Source organism: Sus scrofa, chromosome 13 (assembly GCF_000003025.6).
Source record: "Sus scrofa isolate TJ Tabasco breed Duroc chromosome 13, Sscrofa11.1, whole genome shotgun sequence".
Classification (NCBI taxonomy): domain Eukaryota; kingdom Metazoa; phylum Chordata; class Mammalia; order Artiodactyla; family Suidae; genus Sus; species Sus scrofa.
In genome coordinates, this window is record NC_010455.5 from 61332848 (window position 1) to 61358009 (window position 25162).

The 25162-nt window shown below is 45.6% G+C and overlaps 1 protein-coding gene across 9 annotated transcripts in view; it reads left to right on the forward strand.

Moving 5' to 3' along the window:
- ITPR1 (inositol 1,4,5-trisphosphate receptor type 1) overlaps positions 1-25162 on the forward strand; it is a 330788-nt gene that overhangs the window by 264717 nt on the left and 40909 nt on the right. For all 9 annotated transcript variants that reach the window (XM_021069280.1, XM_021069282.1, XM_021069278.1 and 6 more), the window contains 8 exons: positions 1307-1507; positions 3059-3169; positions 5384-5479; positions 8379-8501; positions 9495-9599; positions 12963-13155; positions 17599-17721; positions 23599-23774. In XM_021069280.1, coding sequence (XP_020924939.1) covers positions 1307-1507; positions 3059-3169; positions 5384-5479; positions 8379-8501; positions 9495-9599; positions 12963-13155; positions 17599-17721; positions 23599-23774 — 1128 coding nt within the window. The remainder of the gene's footprint in view (positions 1-1306; positions 1508-3058; positions 3170-5383; positions 5480-8378; positions 8502-9494; positions 9600-12962; positions 13156-17598; positions 17722-23598; positions 23775-25162) is intronic.

The following is a 25162-nucleotide window of genomic DNA, read 5'->3' on the forward strand; positions in this document are numbered from 1 at the left end:
TCTGTGTATCTGTAAATGTTTTACTTGTACATGAATCTATTTTTTCAATGAAGGTTTAAATAAAAATAAGTATTTAGGTAAAAAGAAATGTCCCTCTCCCCACTCTTACTTTTCTACTCGGAGAGAACTGTTAGTGGTTCGGACTGTCTCTTCCCTGTCATTTTTCTCTCTATTTGGATGAAGCCTTGGATACATGTTTATCTATTTGTCTTTTTATTTTTTTTAATTTAACTGTATGTCCTAGAAATCTTTCCATATTGCCACATATGGACCTACCTCAGTGTTTCCAGGTTGTAATATTACATGATGTTGATACACTGTAATTTGTTTACTCCCCAATGGATGGGCATTTAGGTTGTTTCCAGTTCTCTCCCATTATAAACAGTGCTTAGTGAATGTCCAATAAATACTTTGTGAATAGAAGTCAGTATTGCATAGATGTGGAATTACCAGGTCAAAAGTTACATTTGTTTTATCTTTTGATTATATTTTTGTGTAGTACCCATTTTCTTCAGTAAACATGTATAACTTTTATTAAGTATGCACAAAAGAATATTTGTATTTAATTTTTTTTCTTATTAAGAAATTCCCTGAGTCTGTGACCAAAAAAATATCCTCTCCATAAAATAGGTTCTGTGTTATGAGGTGGTTGAATGTGGCTTGTTTTATTTTATTGAGAAAGTACCTGCTCTTTTGCTTCTTATTAACATTACAAGCTTACCTGGAGGATATGTACACACACACACAAGCACACACACATTTACTCACTTTTGTTCCTTCCTGTAATGATGGAAATGGCTAAACAGGATAAACCAGGTTCCCACCACATTAGTGGGCTTAAGTCAGACTTATTTTGTGATGAATTATCGTCTGTACTAGGCTCTGGGCATTCAGCATCCAGACCACACTATTCTCTTTAAGCATAACCACTGCCCTTGGAAAAGTTAACAGACTGAACTTACATGGAGGGTGGGGAGGTGGGCTGGAGCGGGAAAGAACAAAACGAGAATTTCCAAAGGCTACAGGAGTCTAATGTGGGTTGTCAAGAGGTGCTGTCCTCCTTGCCTCCCACTTAAATGCCCTTTAGAGAACAGGCCACAGTGTTCATAGCCCTTGCCCTGGACCACCTTTCTGGGTGACCATCATGGGGCCTGACTCTGTTCTGCCCAATGGTGCATCTCTCTGCATAATTGCTGCTCGTTCCTGGACACCCACGTATCCCATGCTATCAAGATGACGAGCTGAATGACCTCTTCCCTTTTCTCTCTGCCTTTGCTCCCCCAACCCGGGCACTGCCCACTTGCAGAACTTCCTACGTTGCCAAAATAACAAGACCAACTACAATTTGGTATGTGAGACACTGCAGTTTTTGGACTGTATTTGTGGAAGCACAACTGGGGGTCTTGGTCTCCTCGGACTCTATATTAATGAAAAGAACGTGGCTCTCATTAACCAGACCCTGGAGAGTCTGACTGAATACTGTCAAGGACCTTGCCATGAGAACCAGGTAATTCTGTTCTCATTTTGGGGTGGGGAAAAAAAAAAAAAGTTGATCATTTTGAAAAATTGTTGACAGTGACTAATTCAAAAATCACATGATACCTACCTATGGCCCTAGCAAGTCCTTAGGACTGAGGGCGTTTTTCCAGCAATGAGGAGGGCGTCCCGGGTTGTATTATGTTTCAGGACATGACCTAATCGCAGATATTGAAAGGGTTGCCCTGGGTTTCCATGCCCAGCTTGGTGTGGTGTGAATGGTCCCACTCTGACTTCACTAGGGATACATATTAGAGCTGGAGTTTCTAAGACCAGAAGACTGGGCTCTATTTTAAATACTAAAATTTTTTATTTAAAATTGAGAGACTCCAAAAGGGGCTACTTCACAGCAGGAAGTTTAAAACTAACTAGAGAGAAAAACCTTGGTGTACATGAAACAAGTTGAAAATAACAGGAGAAAATGTATGGTTGAGACTTTGACACCACAGACATTCAGAGAAGAGAAAGACCCTTTAGTCCTGACGTAGGTCTCTCAGCAAGTTTATTTTTGGAGCGGTTGGAACCTAATCGTTTCTTGAGTAGAGTCATTACTTACCCATGACGTCTTATAGATGTTGTAATTTTTGCACTGATGCTAGAATGAGTATGATTTTTAACCCAAAGTACGGCTCTCTCCTGCGTGGAGTGGTTAGGCCAGTGCTTAAATGGCCCATTTTAAGCCCAGAATTCAGGGAAGGAACAATATATGCTATGTTACTAGGGAAGCAAGGCCAGAACTTTGGCTCAGGGGAGAAGGACAGCTTACAAGAGGCACAACTTGCTATACATTAAAAATATGATCTTACTTGTCCACGACTTTGAGGCTAGAGTTTTGTTAGATCCACTTTCCTCTCCTGGTTTCCTGGTGAGACAAATGGTACAGTCTGAGTGAAAGGGAAAAGGAACCAAAACATGACAACAGGCTGGGGAGAAAGGCTTATTCTGACATCTAAGTGAATTTCCCTGTCGCCTCGAGTTTGCTTTTCTGCCAAACGGAGGTCTTTTAAAGGGAGCTTAAAGACCCCTCCAGTAGGAGGAGATTCTGCTGCAAATGGGGATCTTACCTGGGGGAAGGTGATTCATTCTGATATTGTGCGAATTAAATAGGAAACTTGCTTTCCAAGCTTAGGCCTTGAGCAAAAGTGTGCAATACGAAAATCGAGTGATGCAGAGAGAATGGAACACACCTTAAAGGGGAAAACAACGCAGAACCCAGAATCAGTCACACACCCTATTTTCCCTTAAGAACAAAAGCCCACTGCACTATTTGGATTACACATGACCAATTTATCAGTTAGAGCCCATGGGGACTTTCCTGCTGTTTACTGTTAATTCTGAAACTAGAGATTCTCATCTGTCTTTTATTTTTACCACTTTCTCACGGAAAATTTGCAGCTCTCCCCTAGAGACATTGCTGGGAGTGGCAAGCTTTGTGTTGAAATAGCAGTTCAGCCTGTTGGCCTTTGACGTCTGATTTATGACCAGCGTTTGGGTAAATGTCTGTGGTTGCCTCTTTCCTCAGAATTGCATCGCCACCCATGAATCCAATGGCATTGACATCATCACAGCACTGATCCTCAATGACATCAACCCCCTGGGAAAGAAGAGGATGGATCTTGTGCTAGAACTGAAGGCAAGTAGGAATTGAAAGCAAAAGAAAGTAGCCCTTGGAAACCCTTATGTGGGTTGCCTCTGCACGTGACATGGTCACTGTTGTGAAAGTAAATGTTCAAGGCAGTTCCTTTAAATGAAATGAATGATCCACGTTGCATGTTCTAAAATGCAGAACTGCAGTCTTTCCCTTCCAAATAAGGTCTTAGGACAGGATACCAGCTTTTCAACTCACGGGTCCCATGGAATGAAACCTCATCACTCAAAGCTGAGAAACAAGTTTGAAAGCATCCAAGACCTAACAGCCCTGATTCTGAAAACCACAGACAGAAAAACGATAAAACTTCATTCCCTCTAGGATCTCTCACTTTTCCCCATTGAGAAAAAGGGCCATTTGGAGAATAGAACAAGTAAACCTTTCTAAGACCAAAAAAATTTTTTTGTTGTTGTCAGAGAACTCCTTGGTCTGTCGTGATTTTGATTTAGCAGAAGGGTTGTTCATAAATGTTGGGTTAAAATAAGAAAAGCTACACTGGCCAGTATCTTGCCTACAGGCCTCTGATGAGTTTCTTTGCATCTCATACAAACAGCAGGTGACAGATGACTGATGGAGAAGCACCCTTGACCTGCTGACTCCCTCTAATACCAAAATAGTTTTATGGGGTGAAAGCAGTGACTTCAAGGTGCTTAAGCTGCTGGGTTTACAAGCTCTTGGATATTTGAGAAGCTGATATACCTACTACTCCTGATAGTGATTTCTTGAGCATACCCCCCCAAAAGTAATTTTTAAAGTAAAAAAATTCAAAACAAACTAATAGAAAATGCTTACTCCTATTTAGGGGTTCCAAAGATTCTCTAAGGGTCCAAAGATTGAATTCTGGAATTGAACTTGCAACCCATCCTGGCATCTAAAGGGTATTTTGAAACATGTTAGCCTCCCTGAAAATTTTTCCTTTTTAACTGTGCCCCTGTTCAGGCATGTTAAGCTCTGCCCTCTATCTCACCCCCAGACGTGGCCCTGGGTACTTTGTCACTGTCACAGGAAAGCCTGGAATTACAGCGTTTCACTGAAAAGCTGATCTGTATTTATGGCATCTGTGGTGCCAGAGGAAAGAAAGGTCATTAGGAAGGTGGTAACACCGAAGCGCACAAGAATCACACAGTTATTTTTATTTTCATTTTAGTATTTCATACTGAGGGTCCAAGCTAATTGTTGGTTTGGGTGTATAGTTTAAATGGATTTTTTTGGGGGGCTATTTTTGACTCATTTAACAAATCATGTTGGAGAATCAACTTGACTCCACAAGCTCATACAAGCTCACGTCCCTGGCTACCATTTATCAGTATTTATATGATGAGAGCTTGAAATAAATTGAGGATTTCATGTGCTCTGGGTCAGCATGTCAGTGGCTTTTTCATCTAATCCAGTAACCTGTAGGTTATTATAGAAATTTCTGTCTGGTGGAAAGCCACTTTTTGATAGCACAACCACATGACTGAACTGCTCTGATCTGTGCTTGGGAAGGAAGAAAAACACTGTGCCCTCTCACCAAAACAACTTGCTAGTCTTACATGCAAAGAAGCGTACAGAGTATTATAGGCTTGGGACCCAGAATGAGCTCATGCCAAGAAGTACAGAATGAACTTTAGATCTAATGGGAAATTATGGTCTGGGAGGCATATGATGCCCCATTGGATCACTTTTGTTAACTAATGTCAGCTCTACTCTCTTGATAATATTAGGGGTTATGGGAGCTGATAGTGCTATTTTAAGATAGGGAGAAGTTAGCTTAATTGCCTGCCCTTCTGTGGCCTGCAAGGCTGAACAACAGTGTTTATAAGCATTCTCCTGCTCCCCGAAGGCACCTTGGGTCTTTGTATCAGGTGCTTCCTGACCACTGTCTTCATGAGGGTCCCAGCGTACCCACAAGCCCTTATGTTTCAATGTCTTATGTCCACTAGGACTTGTACCAGGTGACATAGGGAGACACTGGGCCCAAACAAATATGTGCCTCTTTGACCCCCAATCAGATGCTGCAGATGTGTTTTGAGGTCTGAAGCAGCACACTCTCTCTTGGGTGCCATGGGTTTTGAGGTACTTGACCCTAGGCTCTCCCATGGGGCGGCATGTCTGTCTCTGTAGCCGGGATGCAGCTCCTGCTCAGCAGGCCCATGATCGGGGCAGGTGCCCTACGCAGCCCTTTCCATTTCTTCCTCCCCTTGTGTCTCCGATTAGAACAACGCTTCGAAGTTGCTCCTGGCCATCATGGAGAGCAGGCATGACAGTGAAAATGCCGAGCGGATACTTTATAACATGAGGCCGAAAGAACTGGTGAGTTGGATGGCTGAGCTCCAGCCTGAGTGTCCAGTCTCATCCCAGCTGCATTTGTGGCTAAGTGGGGTGTCTGCTTTCTCCAGCTTTTTTTTCAAGGCCAGCCATCAGGAGTACAAATACAACATTGGGTTGTGATTTGGGCAGGGTTCCGTGATTGGGCAGGGTGGTGAGCCCTGCCCTGAGTCAGCGTCCTCTGCCTTCAGCTCAGCCATAAGTGAGCCTCCCTGGCCTCTCTCCCTCATGGGAGGTCGTGCAGGGAGTGTCCAAGAGCCTGGTGGACTGGGCTTCATGTCCACAGCCCTGCCCCTTTCTGGGTCACCTTGGCCAGGCCCTTGAACTCTCTGAGTGGCTCTTTCCTCTTCCCTAAAAGGAAGACAATGGTATCACCTAGTCCAGAGGGGGTAGCACTGAAGCCTAGACCATACAGTTCCCGCTGGGCCCCAAGCACTGTGCCCACACATGGTAAACCCTTCAAGAACGCAGTGCATCTTCTAACTAACTCCTCATTCTCTTCTGCTTTGTGCCATGTCTTTGTCCTGGACTCAAGAACTCACATCTCTTCTGGGTGCCAATAGTCTGGGCAACAGAAGAATGTTGGGGCAGGTTGTAGGTGCCAGTGTTTTGTTTTTCAACAAAGTGACCCAGGCATACAACACACATAACCATTCTCTCTCAGAATCTTTTTCCACATAGATTATCATGGAATGCTGGGTAGAGCTCCCTGTGCTATACAGCAGGTCCCCATTGGCCAGTCATTCCCTATACCTCAGTGTGCATATGCCAATCTGGGTTTGTTTTTTGTTGTTGTTTTTAAAGACAACACAATCTTGTTTATTTTGGGGGTGATATTCACAATGGGCTGTGACTTCCAGGCTGGGAGTCAGAGCTGCAAACTGTGAGACAGCAGCTCTCAGGGCTGAGCATGGAGCTCTCTATTTGGACTTTTTCCCACACACATAGACTGTAACTGACAGATCTAAATGAGAGCACTAAAACTTTCCTGCCGCCTGGAGACCCAGTGTGCACTGAGAGCCAGGCTGAAGTCCCTTTATGTGTTCCCTTAAATAAAGTTAACAGCGAACCCGGCTCTTTGATCTCTGAGGTCAGGAGTGAGTTCTCAGCCTGAGATGGAAGTCCTCTTCGAGTTTACGTAACAGCTTATGTAACTGGAGCGGGGTAGGAGAGGTGGGAGACTGGGATGGGTCATTCTTGAGTAGGGAGGGCAGTGACTTTGCAGAGACCCCACTCCACTTCCCATCAATCCAGAGCTTAACCCACCCTGCAACACCCAGGGCTCTGGGGCCGCCCCCTTGTGGTTGAAGAGCTTCATTCTCTGATCACTGGCTTCCTGGAACAAACACAGTTTGAAGAATGCCCACAGCAGAGATGCTGTAATGTCTGAACACATGTGCACATATGCGTGTGCACACATGTGTGTCTGTATAGGCCCCCACATTCCGTGTAACATGTCTTTTGGCTTTCTTTTTCTTTCTTTTTTTTTTTTTTTTTTGTCTTTTTAGGGCCTCACCCAAGGCATATGGCGGTTCCCAGGCTAGGGGTCAAATCGGAGCTATAGCTGCTGGCCTACACCACAGCCACAGCAACTTGGGATCCGAGCCGTGTCTGTGATCTATACCACAGCTCATGGCAACGCCAAATCCTTAACCCACTGAGCAAGGCCAGGGATCAAACCCACGTCCTCATGAATGCTAGTCAGATTCATTTCCGCTGAGCTACTATCTGAACTCCTGTTGAGGGTATTTTTAGAAAACCAGTGAGAAGACATGCTCAGAGAGTGAGGGTATTGTCTCCAGAATAATTTCCAGGCCCTAACCTGGTGTCAGTACAGAAATATTTCTCCCTCTGCATGCTTGGTCTTGAATAATGAGAAACAGTTCAGAGTAATGGCCCTGTGGCAGTGCGGGAGGCGGAAATGCCTTCTGAATCATCAAAGAAAGTGATTAATTTTTGGTACAAGTTCAGGGTCAAAGGCATTGTGTTCTTATTCTTTGAATGATTAAATCTTGAATGATATGTTCATTTGATAAATATTGGCCAGGCCCTGCTTTGTCCAGGGTGTTGTGTTGGGCTCCGGGGAGGGACTGAGAAAAGGGCAGAGCCAACCCTGTTCCTGGGGAGCTGAGGTGGCAGGGGTGGTGGTAGAGGGAGGCAGGAAGGCAAAGCTCAGAACTGCTCTGGAAAGTGTGTTCTTGGCACAGGACGGTCAAGGTTAAAGCTCAGCTCACTGAACCTGGGGATGCCCCTCATCTCTCTGCTTCCTCATCTACAATCAAGGTGAATCTTTGACACTTCATAAAATGCTTCTCAGCATTAAAATTTTCTAGAATAACTAAAAGACTAAGCACAGTGCTTGGCACCTAGCAAAGGGCTGGTAGATGTCCCTTGTTCATGGAGTAGGCTGTGGGGGACAGGGAACAATTTGGAGTCAGCAAACAGTTTTATCAGCTATTCCTAAAGGTGAATGGCTTTTGTTTTAGTTTGGCCTGAAATGGCAAAGGTAGAGGAGGTGGGGAGAGTTGGCAGAAGGAAATGGAGAGAGAGGGAAAGCCTGGCTTCTAGCCTTCATATCATATTGTTTGGGGAGATTTTTATAGCCACTATCCCTTTCATGAACCAGCCACAGCATATCTCTTGGCCTAGGGCAGAGCACCTGGCTTTCCCTTGTCACGTTAGAGGAGAGTGATTGGCAGTGACTGCCTGTGCTCATGTTGAGAAGGATTCTGAGGCTGTGTCCACTCTGGGTGGGAAAACGTGCTGAGCTTGATGAGCCATGTCTGCCCCAGGAGGGGAGACTCATAGTGTGCATGCTATCACTGCCAGCCGTGGCTGGGTCTTCCTTGAAACAGGAGCTCTGTGCCCTTGGCCCTTCTTGCAGGTGGAAGTGATCAAGAAAGCCTACATGCAAGGTGAGGTGGAGTTTGAGGATGGAGAGAATGGTGAGGATGGAGCTGCCTCCCCCAGGAACGTGGGCCACAACATCTACATCTTAGCTCATCAGGTATTACTGCTCCTCAGCTCCCCTGCCACATTCGGTGCTAGAATTCCCATTGGATTTTACCCTTCAACTTGCTTTTCATTTAAGCTTTTCACCTGGAGTGGTTCAGGTTCACAGTAACATGGTTCTCAGGTCCTACCAGCCACCTGGCCCCAGGATGCTTTCATTTTTCCCTCCCCACAGGGTCATGTCCTTGGAAAACCCCCACATTTCTGAAAAGCATTCACACTGAGCAGTGACACTGGCATAGTTTATGACTCTGTCTCAAGACACTTGAAAGGAGTCTTAGTCTTCTTATAAATATTGATGCGTCTGTCTTAACAATCTAAAGAAAGAAATCCTCAGCAGCCTGGCCTATCACACTTGGAAATCTCTGGGAACTTGTCACGACGACTTCTTTTTGTTTGCCTTTTGGAGGATGTAGTAATACTTCCTACCCTGTCACCAAAACGCCCTGTTTCGTAACACTTTTCCCAAGTGGCTGGACCTTTGAAGACACTTCCTCTTTCTAGAGGTTGAGGTACCTGGAGCCTCGGGTGTGTGTGGGCAGCTAAAACTCTGCTGCAGGCTGGCACTTCCTGTCCCTCTCACCTCTCTTAGGCAGAGGAGTTATCAAGAAAACAGTGGGGTGTGGGGCCCCAGGTTGCAGGTCCCTGCCCCTTGTCCCCTCCATTCCTGGCATTTAGCCACTGAAAGGTCTCAGGACATTTCACATGGGGGTTCCATGGGGGTTCACAGAGAACCCATCTCCCTCCTGCCTGGCTAGGGAAGTCAGGGGGAAAGCAGGGCCACCCTTGGGTGTGCGTTTTCCACACTGCTCTGCCCAGTTCCCAAAATAGCCATGGTGCAGATGGGAGGCAGCAGGCCTCCTGCCCCCTCTGCCTTCCAACCTGCCACTGCCGGTCACCTGTGTCTTTCATACCCAGAGCCGCAAAGGAGCTTCGTGTTCCTGCTGCAGAGACGTTGACGACCCTGTTCTCTGTACTTGTGTTCTAGCTGGCGAGGCACAACAAAGAACTTCAGACCATGCTGAAACCGGGTGGCCAAGTGGATGGAGACGAAGCACTGGAGTTTTACGCCAAGCACACAGCCCAGATAGAGGTAAAGGCTGGTTGCCTCCAGTGTGGTGGCCTGGGTTGGGGCTGGCGTGCAGTCAGCAGGTCATGAGCACGCAGCACACCTGATCTGTGCTCGCGCCAGTAGCCAGTGACAGCCAGTCAGCCCTGAGACATCCAAACAAGGAGACAGTGCACATTCACTGTGAATTCTGGCAAGGCCATGAGGACAGATGCCAGCTCTGATGAGGAAGTCCAGCAGAGCCCCTACCATGGAGTGCGGTGGTTAGGGAGCCCTCTTCTGAGAAATGCTGTCTCAGCATAGACCATAAGAAAGATGGCAGTGAACAGGCAGAGCCAGGACGGAAGTGCTTTTCAGACACAGGGAAGAGAGGGTGGGGAGCTGGGATTTGGTGAGCTGGAGGGAGAGCAGCACTCAATCAGAAAGGAAGGACTGGCAGCACAGACCCCAGAGGGTCCTGCCTGCCATCCTTGGGGGAGTCTGGACTTGAACCTCAGAGTATTGTGGGACCATCAAGAGTTTTACACTGACCATCAGATCTGCTTTGGAAAAAACACACACAACAAACCAGACTCATCCTCAGTGAGCTATATGGAATCATCTCCATTTTGCAGAGTGAGAAAACTCTGAAATAGGACTCAGGGGAGTTCCCGTTGTGGCTCAGTGGAAACGAACCCAACTAGTGTCCATGAGGACACAGGTTTGATCTCTGGCCCCGCTCAGTGGGTTAGCGCTCTGAATTTGCTACAAGATGTGGGGTAGGTCACAGGTGCGGCTAGGGTCTGATGAGGCCGTGGCTGTGGTGTAGGCTAGCAGCTGCAACTTTCTGATTGGACTCCTAGCCTGGGAACATCTGTATGCTGTACCTGCGGCCCTTAAAAAACAAACAAAAAAAATGAAGTAGGACTCCGGGAGGATGTGTCATTTGTCTGGTTATCAGTGTCAGGGCTGGAATGTTCAGCCAGGTCCAGCTGACCCCAGAGCCTAGGGGTGCTTTTTATGTAATCCGCTTTGTTTCCTAGCAGCCAGGAGAGCACAGACTTAGGTCTGCAGGGTCCTGGCAGTAAGGGATAGTGTGTCTGATTTGGCTAGTGAGAAAATGCACGAAGTCAACATCAGTGTCAGAGCAAGGATTTTGAAGGACTAACAGACTCCTTTGGGCTATAGGAAGCATTTAGGATAGAGGCCTGTAAGGGTATACTCTTAGCCTCTATCTCCAGTCCCTGGGCTATCCTCATAAAATGCGTCATTTCACTGATTAGTTGACCATGACAGTGAGTGTGAGCACATATTCTTGATTTACTGTTAATGACTAGATGTTTGACCGAGGGCAAGCTCTGTCCTCCAAGAGGCCCTTGGAGGACAAGCTTCAGGTGTTGGCAGCATAGACATCAGAGGAGAAGGGAGTCCAGAGACCACCTCACTGATCTCGATGGTTAGGCGGGGAGCAGACTGACACTTGATCAAGTTATGAAGGATGAACAAGGTTACCCAGCCTGTTAGAGGAGGGAGAAGGGCTTGGATCTATTTAGATTCCTGATTATAAGTTGACTGGAAAAAGAGGCATGGGTTGATGTTCAAGGATAGGGAGAAACAGCCAGGCCTGGGCTGGGTCTTCAATCCTGTTCCTGGGCCCGCACCTTGAAGTTTCCCAGGGAATTAGCCCTGTACTGCCGCCGCCGCCTCCGCCCCCCACCACCCCCCAGGGTTCCTGCAGACCCTTGTGCCTCCACTCTGGTCACCTGGGCTGCACAGACCTGGAGTCTGGGGGTCAGTCCCTGCCAGGAGGCCTCCTGTCTCCTTCTCCGCTGCCTCCTGAGCCCAGACCCACTTCTCAGATCATATTCCTTCTGTGTCGGGAGGAACTGATCCAGGGCCCACTTGACTCTATGAAGCAGACCAGCTCTCAAGATCAGGAGACCACAGAGTTGGTGCCTGAGTCTGTGTGTGCACCAGCATGAGCGCCACCCCTGCCTCCCCACCACCACACACAATTCCAGTTAAATGAAGTTGGCTTGTGAACCACAATTGGTAGGATAAGGAAGCTTCTGTAATAGGATCTCCAGCTCAATTTGGAAACCATTGGTCTGAAGATTCATGGAGTCAGGGCTGTGGGAGTCTGTCTCCCCTCTGAGAATTTCCCAGAACAGCTTGCTCTGAGTACCCGCTCTTGCTGAGTTGGGAACAAAGTATTGGGAGAGCAAGAACCAGATCTCCTTGTAGCCCCTGGGGAGGAAGGATAAAGGGAGGCCATGCCCCCGTTGCACTGCAGCCCACAGCCTGCATCCCTTTTGAATTCTCTGCCCCTCTGGACTTTGACTAATGTGGTGTTGAAAATTTTGAACAGTCTCAACCAGGCTACCCTCTCTGGGGACTAAGCCAGTCCTGGGAGGGCACGGAGAAAACCTGTGAGGTGTCCAGCCCAGGGCCCAACAAAGTGTGTTTAAGGAACAGTGTGTTCTCGACCAGCACGAAATGAGTGTATTGGTTCATTGATCATGCACATCAGGTGCTCTTACAAGTCAGAGGTGGGAGGTCAGTGTAACTGTATAAACTGAAGGTCTCGTTTTAGGGTTCCCAGCTAGGAAAAAGAACCTGACTTTGAAATATGAGAATGGGGAGTTCCTGTCATGGCTCAGCAGAAATGAACCCAACTAGTATCCATGAGGATGTGGGTTCGATCACTGGCCTTGCTCAGTGGGTTAAGGATCCGGCGTTGCCTTGAGCTGTGGTGTAGGTCACAGACACGGCTTGGATCCCCCCTTGTTGGGGCTGTGGTACAGGCTGGCATCTACAGCTCTGATTTGACCCCTAGCTTGGGAACCTCCATATGCCTCGGGTATGGCCCTAAAAAGACAAAAGACAAATATATATGAGAATAGACTTAGGTGAGGGTTGCACAACAGCTTTGTGCTGCACTGCCCATTAGGATGTTAAATTAAATATTAATCTCAGTTCCTCAGTAGCATTGACCACATGTACTATAGTCACTGGGCACATGTGACTCATGACTCTCCTTTTGGACAGGGCAGGCACACAGATACAGAACCATTCCCTCATTCCAGAAAGTCCTGTGAGACATGCACACTCCAGAGCCTCATCTGAGTAGACCCCTGAAACTCATTTGAATTGTCCCAGATGAAACTTAGTCACAGTACAATTAATATGTCTGAGGTTAGAAAAATACTTTCATAGACTTAGCAAAACTGTGTTTTATATAAATCTAAGAGATAAAGCCCAGTCTGGGGGTTGTAGAATCAGAAAAGACCCCAAAGGAGGTCTGTCTTATACTTAATCATGAATGCCCAGCCTGTGGCCAAAGCAAAGACCCTTTGTAAAAGGGTTTTTGAAAATGACTGTTGGACCCCATCCACTTTTGCACCCTAGATCGTCAGATTAGACAGGACCATGGAACAGATTGTCTTCCCTGTGCCCAGCATATGTGAATTCCTGACCAAGGAGTCAAAACTCCGAATATACTACACTACAGAGAGGGATGAACAAGGCAGCAAGATCAATGACTTCTTCCTGCGGTCTGAAGACCTCTTCAATGAGATGAACTGGCAGAAGAAGCTGAGAGGTGGGTCAGCACAACCTCCAAACACTGTGACAGAGGGACGTGCTCCTGGGGCCTTACGTACCTCCACTGGATGGTGGGCATGTGGACTACCAAGTGGGAGTGGAGCTGGTGCGGTTGAGAATTCTTTCCCCCTCTGAACATGGGAAGAGCTGGGCATCCTTGGAGCTGATAGAGGGGCACCAGGCTCAGGGAGGTGCCTCCCCTGAAAGGGCTTCCTTCCTGTAGCCTTTGATCTGGGGGGAGAGCTCCAGGGAGGATTTAGAATAACGCCCTTTTTTGGCATCTTGATGTAGGAAATAAAAGGGAGAATAGGCAAGCCTAGCGCTCACAGGATGATATGTTTGAGCAGGAAATTCAGCGTGCTCAACTGCCCATTTACTAGCACACCTGCTCAGAAAATACTGGGCTTCTCCCTTTATGGAGTAGCTTGGATTTTAGACCCTGGTGTCATTTTTATAGGCGGTGGAGTCATTTGCCATATGAAATGCATCATTGCTCACCCGTGAGTCCCATTGCGGCCCAGCCAGGTGGGCTGCAGTGACTTATCTAGAACATTTTGATAGGACTGTCCCAGAGGGCTTCTGCACTCCCAGTGTTCATGAGGGTTTTAATGAGATCTTTCAGGACGCTGGGTACCAACTGTTGTGACAAGCTTAGAAAGGATGGTTCTGTAGTCAGTGGCCAAGATTTTTACTTGAAACCCTACACTTGTGATCATTTGGGCTTCTGCTGCAGGATGGGGAGCTAGGCTGGATGGAGGTCAGTTCCTGGGACCTCTGTCTTCATCCTCCCCCATCAGTCTGAGCTGGCATAGACCAGCCCCAGTACTGCTTGCTATTTCCACTTGGCCGCCTGGCTGCCCACCCCTCTGCAGCCTAGATCTGCTGGGTGGTAGAGGGGGTTGTGCAAGTGCTCGTCTCACCCCACCTCCACACCATGCTCGCGCATCTCTAAGGCAGGATCTACCTCATCTCTGGCACTTGAAAACATTATAAAATGTTTCCCTGAGCCAACATTTCTCACCTGGTTCCATGCTTGGTGTCTGATAGACAGTGTCCACCTTTAGCGGAACATATATGTCCTCCTTTTAGAAGACTTAAGGGTCAAGTTTACGTAATAGCAGCGTGTCCTTGTAGCCACTGTGGACTTCTAAGTTCTTCCAGCCGCAGACATTGTGAGTGGCGCTGAATGTCTGCACAGCACCGTGCTTGTGCAATAAGAGGAAAAAGATACCTCATAAGGTCAACATGAACCTCATCCATGGCGTACTCTTGGGTTTTCAGCTATTACGTTAAATCAAACTTCCTCTAATTTGTTGGTTTTGTTTTTCACTGGAAATAATCCTGAATTCATGTATCCAAACCTCATAGACTTATTAAACCTGTGATTTCACCCTTACCACTAAATGAGCCTACTAAGACTGGTCAGGTGTACTCAGTCTGTCAGAATTATGGTATCTAATAGGCTTTCCAAGGGACCTAGGCCTTGAAAGAAGGGTTTTTCACCTTTCATGATGAGGTATTTTGTCATTCCTCTCTGAGGTGTTGCCTTCAGCCTGGCAGAGTAGGAAGATCTCAGCCCCAAGAGGTGGGGGGCCTGAATTCCATTCCACTTCTGCCTCCCCCCGCCTCTATGGCCCTTGACCACTGACTTCATCTCTTCTAGGCCCTTACCTAAAAAGTGGGACAATAGGACTACTCGATTGATTGATTACAGAATGGCTATGTCATTATTCCAAGATCTCTATTGCATTGTAGCTTACGCCTTCTCTTATTTTGTCTTTGTTTCAAAAACAGCTTTTGTTTCGTTGAAGCTTAAACACAGTTATAGTTGTCAACTGAAAGATTTTAATTGGCTTCAAAGCTTTCTGCTGCTAAGAGAAAAATTGAAAGTAATAACTGAATTAAACATGATTTGCATATTTAGGGAGAGGAGAAAAGTACTCATTAGAAGTGCAATTAAAATGAAATACCCCTTCCCTTCTAAGTAGCTTATTTCTCTTCTAATAAATCCACAGGAAAGATTCCCCTGGCTTAGTCATGAAACTGCTTTAGTTTTTCCTGAAAGTATCACAGAGAATCAGGTATACCCTAGTGAATCTGTAGCTCAGGCTTCAAAGTGAGGTCTGTCTGAGATTCATGTTGCTTATATTTTTTTCTGCAAGGACTAAGATGCTCAGGTCCTGTGCTCTCCTGAGACCCTCTTTCTTGCTCTGCTCACAACACACACACACACCCTTCTGTGTGTTCACATCTTCTCTCCACTGAGCCTCTCTAACAACATCTGAAGACCCCAGCCCCAGTATGTGAAAACTCTGCACTAAGAAAAATAGAAGATAGTGAGGGAAAGTGAGGCTGAGTTGCATCTGCTGACATTCTGTTACCTGGTGAGTGGGAAATTCTGTTGCTATGTGCACATTAAATCCAATCCCTCAAGCAAGCCCAGTTACTTAAAAAAAACAAAAACAAAAACACCTAGGGAAGTGTGTTCCCAAGAGATGTCCTGCCTATCTGGCATCATGGTACCCCCCATCTTTTCACACCGGCATAGATACCAAATTGGTTTGAAGGACTGAATGTTGTTGGTATTCAGAATGACACCACATTTAAGTACAATGTTAACCTTATAAATAAAAGGTGTGTGAACCATGTGCCATAACTGAAGACCACTTATTGCAATTATATGAAAGCAGTGTATAGTGGCTACTTTCATGCTTGACATCGACAGCTCCTCTGAAGACGATAAATCTGGCTTACTTAGACAATCACTGAGCTTTGCCATTTCCTACCATTTTTTTCTTTTAACTTCTCATGAACTCTATACATGCCCTAATTGGGGGCATTGGGGGGTGGTTGTAAATTCCCATGAGCCCATCCATCACTCACCTTCAACAGTTATCAACCTTTTGCCATCCTCACCATCCCTCTCTTCTGTCCTCTCTGGAGTTTTCATATTCAGATTAGAAATGGCCTCTGTCCCAAAAGAAACACCAATAGCTCTTGTTTCTGGAGCAGGTGGTTTTTCTTAGCTTAAATTTGCTTTGGCAGTTAACTTAAAAAAAGTCAGTCATTAACTCCAGGGTGTCTGATTCCTGGTCAGTTCCTCTGTTGAATGGAGATATGAGCCACTTAACTTTGTCTCTGTCACTGACCCCAGGGATCTCTAAGCTGGGTGATGAGATCTGCATAGCTTCTATCGTCTGCTGGGCCTTGGCTTCCCTCATTTATAAAATGAGAGATTTTAAACTAGATTTAGGGCTTACACAGTTTGGAAACCTGGCCCCTTACCAAGTGCAAACTGACACGAGCAGTTATTAAATTATCCAGGGCTCTGTATAATTGTGCCATCACTTGATTTGGGTGAGAAGCTTCCAAATGCTTGGCTGCTGCTATAGGCATCATTATGGAGTCATTGGATCTATCATTGGCTGCTCTCCTACGGTTAAATGATGATTTCATTGGGAAAGAGAGGTACACACTGGAGATCCGTTCTCACTCACTCCATGATTTTCTTTGGAGAAGGATAACACTGAATGAGACTCTCTTTTGGAAACTTGGCCTCTGGCATGGAGATAGGTATTACTTCTGCCATATCTGTTTTTGAGCCTCATCCTAAGCACTGAGGGATTCAAAGGAAAAGGAAGCACCAGTTCACCCAGTGTGGCCGCCAGCTTCTTGTCCTCATGCTGGGAGTGCAGCCAGTGTGGTGTCACTGGTCAGTGGCTGAGCATCAGGATGATGGCAGCACTGCCCTAGGGTCGGTTGCCCTTTGTGGGGGCTTTAGTGCCACATCCTTTCTCCAGAAGCTTTGGAAACAGACAGCAGCACCTCTCACGCCTCATTCCTCTGCCCCCCAGAGTGGTCCCTAGAGATCAGGAAAATGGCAGATGAGTTGGTGCTGGCAAAAGGATCCTTATCTGGCTTTTAGGCACCAATGGAGAATTCTGAGCAAGGGAGGAGCATGGAAGTGGTAACATTCTTAGCCTGGTGCCCAGATGAGTGCCCCCCGCCCCCAACCAGCTCCCTAGACTTCTAAAAGCCTCACTGAATTCTCAGGCTTCTTTGGGCATCCCATCCAGTCCCAGAGCTCCAGGGTGGGGGTGGGGGGTGGTAAGTGAACTCTGGATAACCTCTAGCTTCCATAACCGGTGGTTTTGCCAGGGGCACGTAGGGTTCTCAGATGCTCCACCTCTGCTCCTCTCTTCTCTTCCTTTCTCCCCAAATACATCTTCTGTTCCAGTAAGGGCTCCCCATGGAAATAAACCAATCTGGTGTCGTTCTGGGCCTATGAGTCAACCTCAAAACAAATGAGCGTTCTCACTGTTGTGGTAAAAACTGGAAACAAAAGTGGACTTGTAGGGGCAGAGCGGGAGGGAGGGTGGCTGGAATTCCCAGCGTCTGGCTTGTGGTCTGGAACCTCACGGGGCTCTGTCTGTCTCCACAGCCCAGCCCGTCCTGTACTGGTGCGCCCGCAACATGTCTTTCTGGAGCAGCATTTCGTTTAACCTGGCGGTCCTGATGAATCTGCTCGTGGCATTTTTCTACCCATTTAAAGGAGTCCGAGGAGGTACTACCCCTATCTTTACCCCTATCTTTCATTTCAAGAAAACTTCCAGAAGAAACAGGAAGGTTATAATTCATATCTTAAATCTGATCCCTGGAAGTATTGGTGCAATTCATGGGGCCCCAGTTACCCATGTTCAGGCAAGATGAGAGGGTAGCTTTTACCACAGGTTTACTTTTAAGTCTTAACTTCAAATAATATAAATTGTGTGTCCATATTTATTGCCCAGGAAAGAAAGAGAAGCAGCTATATACAGTATTAAAGCTGCCAGAGATCATTTTAGTCAGCCTCTTTGTTTCATATGTCAAGAAACTATGTCTTGAAACTATGTCGCAGAGAAGTTGAGAGATTTAGCCGAAGTCACACAGCCAGTTAGTGGTCACGCTATTCCTAAAACGTAGATATTTTGATGCTCAGTCCAATAGGTTTTTTTCCCCATGCCAAACTTGTGGAATTGATTTCAGACTAAAAAAATATTTGTTAGAATCTCTGGAATTTATTTTTTTATTTGTTTTAATTTTTTGGCCCTAGGTGGTGGAAGACAGGGTTTGAATGACTGCAGACTGGCCATTCTTGGCTGTTTAGTCTATTAAGGGTTCCATGCCATTATTCACATAATGAAGTGGGCTGTCCCTGGTCTTCATGGATTTCCCCCACACTCATCTCCTCCCAGTCATCTGTACACGCATCCCACACATTTTGTGAAGAAAAGGCAAACTGTTCAGGAGGCACATTTTTCTGGTTGGGGCTCCTCGGTTTGCTTAAGAGCTTTCTGGAGATATTTACACTTGTGGGGTTCTGGAGGCCAGTGGAAGCTTCTCTTCCAATAAACATCCATGGCCCCCTTCCTGATAACCTGCTGCAGCCTCCTGGGAGATCTCCTTTGCAGCTGCATTTCTCATCAGAGAGTTTTGGCAGATCTCTTCCCATATGTATATCACAACCTGCTAGGAGCCACTGTGTGAGAAACATAATGGAATGAAGAGCCCAGAAGTAAGACAGGAAAATAATGCAGGAGTAGGTTCCAGGGTCAATTCTGGAGCTTAATAATGCAGATGTGTAAACAGAGTTGAAGTAAATTTCAGGTCCAAACTGAAACTAATGTGCTATATGACATGTCCAGCTTATTCTTTTGAGGGTTAGTTTTTCTGTTTGGCCTTAAGCTATGTTGAGGGCTCCACTTGAGTGATTTTTTTTTCCCCTCAAAAGCAGTACTTAAATGCAAGCCCAAAGAGAGGGGATGGTTTCCTTTAAAATGCAATGTCAGGAATCATAAGTGGCCCCATCTGAAAAGCTGGGCTGGTCCACAGGGCTCTGCAGTGTTCTCTGGGATTGGGAAGTGTCTGTCTTCCCTGGGCTGCCAGTCAGCAGAGGTAAGGGCAGGCAGTGGTCAGCTGAGAGCTAGGCACAGGGGACAGAATCCAGGCCTCCTTTTACCTCGAGGGGGTTGTCATGCCCATCACAGCAGATTGTTCAGCCATTCCTTTGGATGTGTCTTCATTTACCCTCCACTTCTTTGAAAATATTTTAAGTTGATTATTATAATATACCTTGGCTGTCTTCTTCACTGGTCACTTGTGACAGTTTTGAGGCCAAGATCTGGGGATAGTTCATTGACGGCTCTACCCTCTTCAGTGATAAGCCTCTTTCAGTGGGATGGCTAGACGTACAAAGTCCAGACTCCCTGTCTATGCCTGGCCCTGCCATTCATCTGCCACATGCCTCTGGGCAAGGCACTTCACCTAGCCCTCCTTACCCTCTCTGTTAAGAGGTGCTTAAATTGAGCCAGTGGTTGTGAAACCTAGGTGTGAATTTGGAAACTCCTACAGAGATCAAGGGAAGACAATTGCTGCCCCAGTCAGGATCTTGGAACATCCTGTTTCTTGCCCATCCAAGTTCATGACCTGCTAGATGAGATGATTATTAAAGGTCCTTCCAACTTTACAGTGGTGGCACTCAAGGTGGCATCAACCCTGGTCGATCTATATAGAAGTCCAGTCTCGGGAGTTCCCGCTATGGTACAGTGGGTTAAGAATCTGACTGCAGGAGTTCCCGTCATGGCACAGTGGTTAACGAATCTGACTAGGAAGCATGAGGTTGCGGGTTCAATCCCTGGCTTTGCTCAGTGGGTTAAGGATCTGGCGTTACCGTGAGCTGTGGTGTAGGTCGCAGACGCGGCTCGGATCCCACGTTGCTGTGGCTCTGGTATAGGCCGGTGGCAACAACTCTGATTAGACCCCTAGCCTGAAAACCTCCAAATGCTATGGAAGCAGCCCCAGAAAAGACAAAAAAAAAAAAAAAAAAAAAAAAAGAAAGAAAAAGTAAAAGAAAAATTCTGACTGCAGAGGCACAGGTTTAGTCCTTGGCCCTGCACAGTGGGTTAAAGGATCCTGCATTGCCACAGCTAAGACATAGCTCACAGCTGTGACTCAGATTTAGTCGTTGGCCCAGGAACTTCCATATGCTGTGGGTGCAGCCATAAAATTAAAAAAAAATTTTTTTTTAATTAAATAAATCCAGGCTTCCCGTTTTGACAATGTGGGCTTTAGAACTTGATACTGATGGAGTAAACAGAAAACGTAATTAGGTGTCCTTAGAAAGAGGTTGATCTAACTGAGGAAGCCCTTCCCCTTCTACTGTGACTGAGATTACCTCAGACACATCAACTCAGAGGAATTTTTTTTTCAAGATGTCTTAGGAGCATCTTCTATGCTCACTGTTCACCATCTTCAAGTGGAGTGTTGTACTAGGTCTGCCTCGAAACCAGATCTGCTTGATTACCTGAAAGTACTTCTTTGAGATTAATATTTGTTCCTATTGAATCTTAACACCAAGATTTCCAAAACTTTCCTTTTGTAGGTGTGTAATGACCTTGCTATGTGTACTGATGTCACTCTGTGAATTACGTGGCTTGTGGCTGCCAAGGACACTGTGGCCTTAAAAGCTCCCTTTTCAAAAGTTCCATTTTCCCCCTTTATTTGAAGGGGAAAATAGTGGTGAACCATAGAATCTTTGCAAAGTATGAACATTGGGGAGCTTCAGATTCCTTACTGAATTTGTAGACATGCCATGATAATTAAAGCACAGAAAGTACTACTTTTTAAAAACTTTCTCACTATTGAAATTTTTAAATATATACACAAGTGGAACAGCATAATAAACTGCCATATTCCCATCAGCCCAGCTTTAACAATTACCAACATTGTGCTAATTTTGTTTTATTTATACTCCTGTATTTGCTACAAGATTTTAAAGAAGTCTAGACATCTTGTTGTTTTGCACAAAGATATTTCACTGAGCATCTCTACCTTCTAAGAATATTTTAAAATCTGTATAATCACCATACCATTATCACATCTAACAAAACTAACAGTCCATCATGTAATAGCTTGTCCATATTCATGTTTCTCCAGTTGTCTCAAAGAAGTCTTTCTATAATTGTTTCTTTTGAATCTAGCATTAATTTTTAACTCTGCTTTTATAGTGGGAAGACAACACGTTTTTGTATTGTCCCCTTCAGCATTTGAGTACATGGGTTGTACTTGTCACATTGATTATACGAGATCCTAAGTGGCAGTTTAAGATGTTGATAAAGCATTTAAGAAAAACCATAGACTGGAAGAAATTATTTATAAAATGTATATCAAACAAAGGCTTTGATCCAGAATATATAAAGAACTCTTATAACTCAATAACAAAAAAGACTACCCAGTTAAAACAGTGGTCAAAAGATTTGATCAGATCTTTCACACAAAAAAAGATACATGAATGGCCAATAACCACATAAAACAATATTCAAGATCAGTAGTTATTAGAGAAATGCAAAGGAAAACCACAATAACATGCCCCTAGAAACCTACTAGAATGGCTAAAATTTAAACAACTGACAATACCAAATATTAATAATGATGTGGAGCAAGTAGAACTCCCATACATTACTGATAGGAAAGGAAAATGGTACCATCAGTTTGCAGAATGGTATGATAGTGTCTTCTAAATTTAAACATATACTTAGAATCCAAAAATCTATTTCCACATATTTGTCCAAGAGAAATGAAAACGTAGACCCACTCCAGGATTTGTCCTTGAATGTTCCCAGTAGCATTATTGATAATAACTCCAAACTGGAAATAACCCAAACGCCCACTAATTGTTGAGTGGATAAATAAATGATGGCATATCCATATTATGGAATACTCCTCTGCAACAGGGAGCAAAATCGTGATGTACATGATACCCAGAATGAATCTTAAAAATTTTTGCTAAGTGAAAGAATTAGAAAGACTGTCTACTAATATGATTACTTTCCCCCCATTTTTATGAAATTCTGGAAAATGCAAAACTACAGAAAAGCTACAGAAAGCAGATCAGTAGTTGCTTGGTGGTGGTGCTGGGGTGAGGCATCAACTGCAGAGGGCACAAGGCAACCCTTCAGGCGGATCGAAGTCTTTATATCTTGATGGTGTTGGCAGTTACATGTGGTTACAGCCAGAAGCTATCAAAGTGTACACTTATGATGGATTTTTTTTTAATGATGGTTCAGTATCATCATAAAGGGCATATGTACTTGTACATGTCACGTCACCTTAGGCAAGATATGTGATCCAAGACTCCATTTCCTCTGGAGTAAAACAGAGGTGATGATGACTTTGATGGCAACCTCATAGGGTCAAGAGATTAAATAACTGAGAATCCACGTGAAAGGCTTCATTCAGTAGCTTGCAACTGCTAAACGCCCAAGAGAGGGGACACAGAGGCCTCAGCACCCACTTCTTCCTGAATATCTGAAAAGCTGCCTCTTTGTGCCCATTCCTAATTTGGTTTTCCTTTTGTGAAGCTATCAAAGGGGACGAGGTAAGCAGCTGGGGCCGAGGAGACAGTTTGCAGGGAGAAAGTGGATGAAATGAACCAGGGCAGCCAGTAGGCTGGCGGAACAGCTGGAACCTGCAAGGGTGTCTCTTTCCCGGGTGGTGCCATGGTCCCAGTGGTTCTGGAGACGTGAAACTCCTTTATATAAGTGGCCTTAATCATGTAGTGCTGCTTGTTTACATCTGAAGGAAACTCAGAATGTGACAGCATTTGAAACGGGTTTTTTTTTTTTTTTTTTTAATGAGTGTTTCACAGAACTTTATTTTTAGCCATGTTGGCTCATGTTATATAACCAAGCCGTCTCGTGGGACACTCTAAATAGAACTTGCAATAGCAAGAGATGACAAAAACTGGTATAAGCTCTTTGACTACAGGATAATCTAATTGTAAGATGATGCTAATGATACGGAAGTTGCCTTCTTCCTCCTTCTCTTGAAGAAATCGGATTCAGGCAGGGGAGCTGCAGTTTTCCTTGGCACACTTTTAATAGAAATTGGAAGTTTATTCTTCCAGTTTGCCTTCCCTAAGAGTGAAATGTGACACACAGATGAGTTTTGTTTATTTTACAGACTCATTTGATAGGCGCCTGCTGGGTGCCAGGGGCCTCCCTTGGGGAAGTTTGGAGTCTGGTGGGTATGGGGCCCGAGGAGGAGACACTGACCGTTAGAAAACAGGGTCTGATAGCCATGAACAGGGGTACTGAGAACCCCGGAAGGAAGGAGTGCCTGGCAGGTCTTGTGAGGAAGGAGGAGGGGGCGCTTCTTGGAAGAGTTGACCTCTAAGCTAAGACCTAAGATGAATAGGGCAGGGGGGAGAATTTCCCAGGTAGAAGGAACATGTAGAAGGCATGGAGGTAAGAAAACATGGATGCGATTAGGTATGTCTGGGGCAGAGAACTGGAGGTGAGGATTGAGGCCCATGAGGCCAGAGAGGTGGTAGAAGAAAAGGTTGCTAAGCCCCTTATGCGTCACCTGTACTCAGATCTGTGAGAGCCCTGCCTTGCCCTTGCAGGAACACTGGAGCCACACTGGTCCGGACTGCTGTGGACAGCCATGCTCATATCACTGGCCATCGTCATTGCCCTCCCCAAGCCCCACGGCATCCGGGCCTTAATTGCTTCCACAATTCTCCGGTTGATATTTTCGGTTGGGCTACAACCCACATTGTTTCTTCTGGGAGCTTTCAACGTAAGTATGAATACCTCCATGGCCACTTTTTGGTGTACATGCAAATAGGAATGCCTTGCCTTCTCCCTAGAATCTTGGCCTGTGCTTTCAGTGCAGAAAGATGTTATTTGGATCGACAGTTAACAGCAGAAGCAAGCGAGAGCTGCGAGCACACCTCTCCCTCTTAACCTTTTCACAGGACCATCAGCCTCTTCATGTGTTACCCCAGCATCAACTCTCTCATTTCAGGGAATATTCCTCTCAGAATTAGGTGGGAAAAAGGAGAGGAGTTGAGACTTGGGTTCATCTTGCCAACCCTGTCAAAGGTTGGCTAGAATGAGAGATTTTAGCCAATAAGTCAGATGACTGAATGGTCACACATCAGCCACTTCTGGTGAGGCTCAGAGAGAACAGAGCAGAGTAGCAGGAGGAATGTTCCCAGAGAGGGATCAGGTGGCAAGGTAGGAAGAGAATCAAGGAGCGTTACCTCCACGTCAGCAGTGACATTGACAAAGACTCCTACACTTGAGGTGGATGCCAACTCTGGAATTCTTAGGACCTAACATGGCTGATGTCAGACCATAAATTGGAGAGGTTTCCTGGTGAGAGGAAGCAATAAATTGGGACATGTGAGGCACTGCAGGGATCAAAAACTGCCTTCGACTCAGTGGATTGCGGATCCAGTGTTGTCACTGCTATGGCCCATGTCACTGCTGTGGCTCAGGTTTGATCCCTGGCCCAGGAACTTCCACATGCCACAGTTGAGGCCAAAAAGAAAAAAACAAAACAAAACAAAACTGGCTTCCAGAGCTTCCTGGCCTGGGCACATGAAGAAGCCGAAGACTGTACAAAAATGTAAGTGATATTGCAAAGTAAGGTGAATTTAGTCATTTAAGGCAACGATAAATGTCCCCAGACAAGTGTTCGCATGGCAGAGGCAACAAGGGTGTTAGAGGAGAAGAGACCACTACAAGCTGAGAAGTTGAAGGGTAGGAGGCAGCGGAGATGTTTCGTCATAAAGAACAGAAACAGTTGAGCCAGGAAGCAGGGCTTGAGAAGAGCCTTTTCCTGTGGGCCCCATGGGCCAAAGCCGTGAGGGAAGCCTCACGCCCTCAGGAGACCATCATCAGTTGAGTTTTGCCTCCTCACTCCCATGTGTGGTCACACGTAGGGCCTCATTCTGTACAAGTAACCCCTGCCCAAATTTTAGGATAACTTCATCCTCCAGGTCATTGAGTTCCTAGTGGGTAAATCTTAGGCGAAAAGGGGGTTCCTTGGTGAAATCCCTGTAGGAAATGCTGAATTAAACAAAATGAAAGGTTTTTAGATTTCTGAGACATCAACCTACACATCTGGGTTATGAATCTCCAAGAAAGGGAAAATGAGTATTTGTAGTTCCCAAACTCATT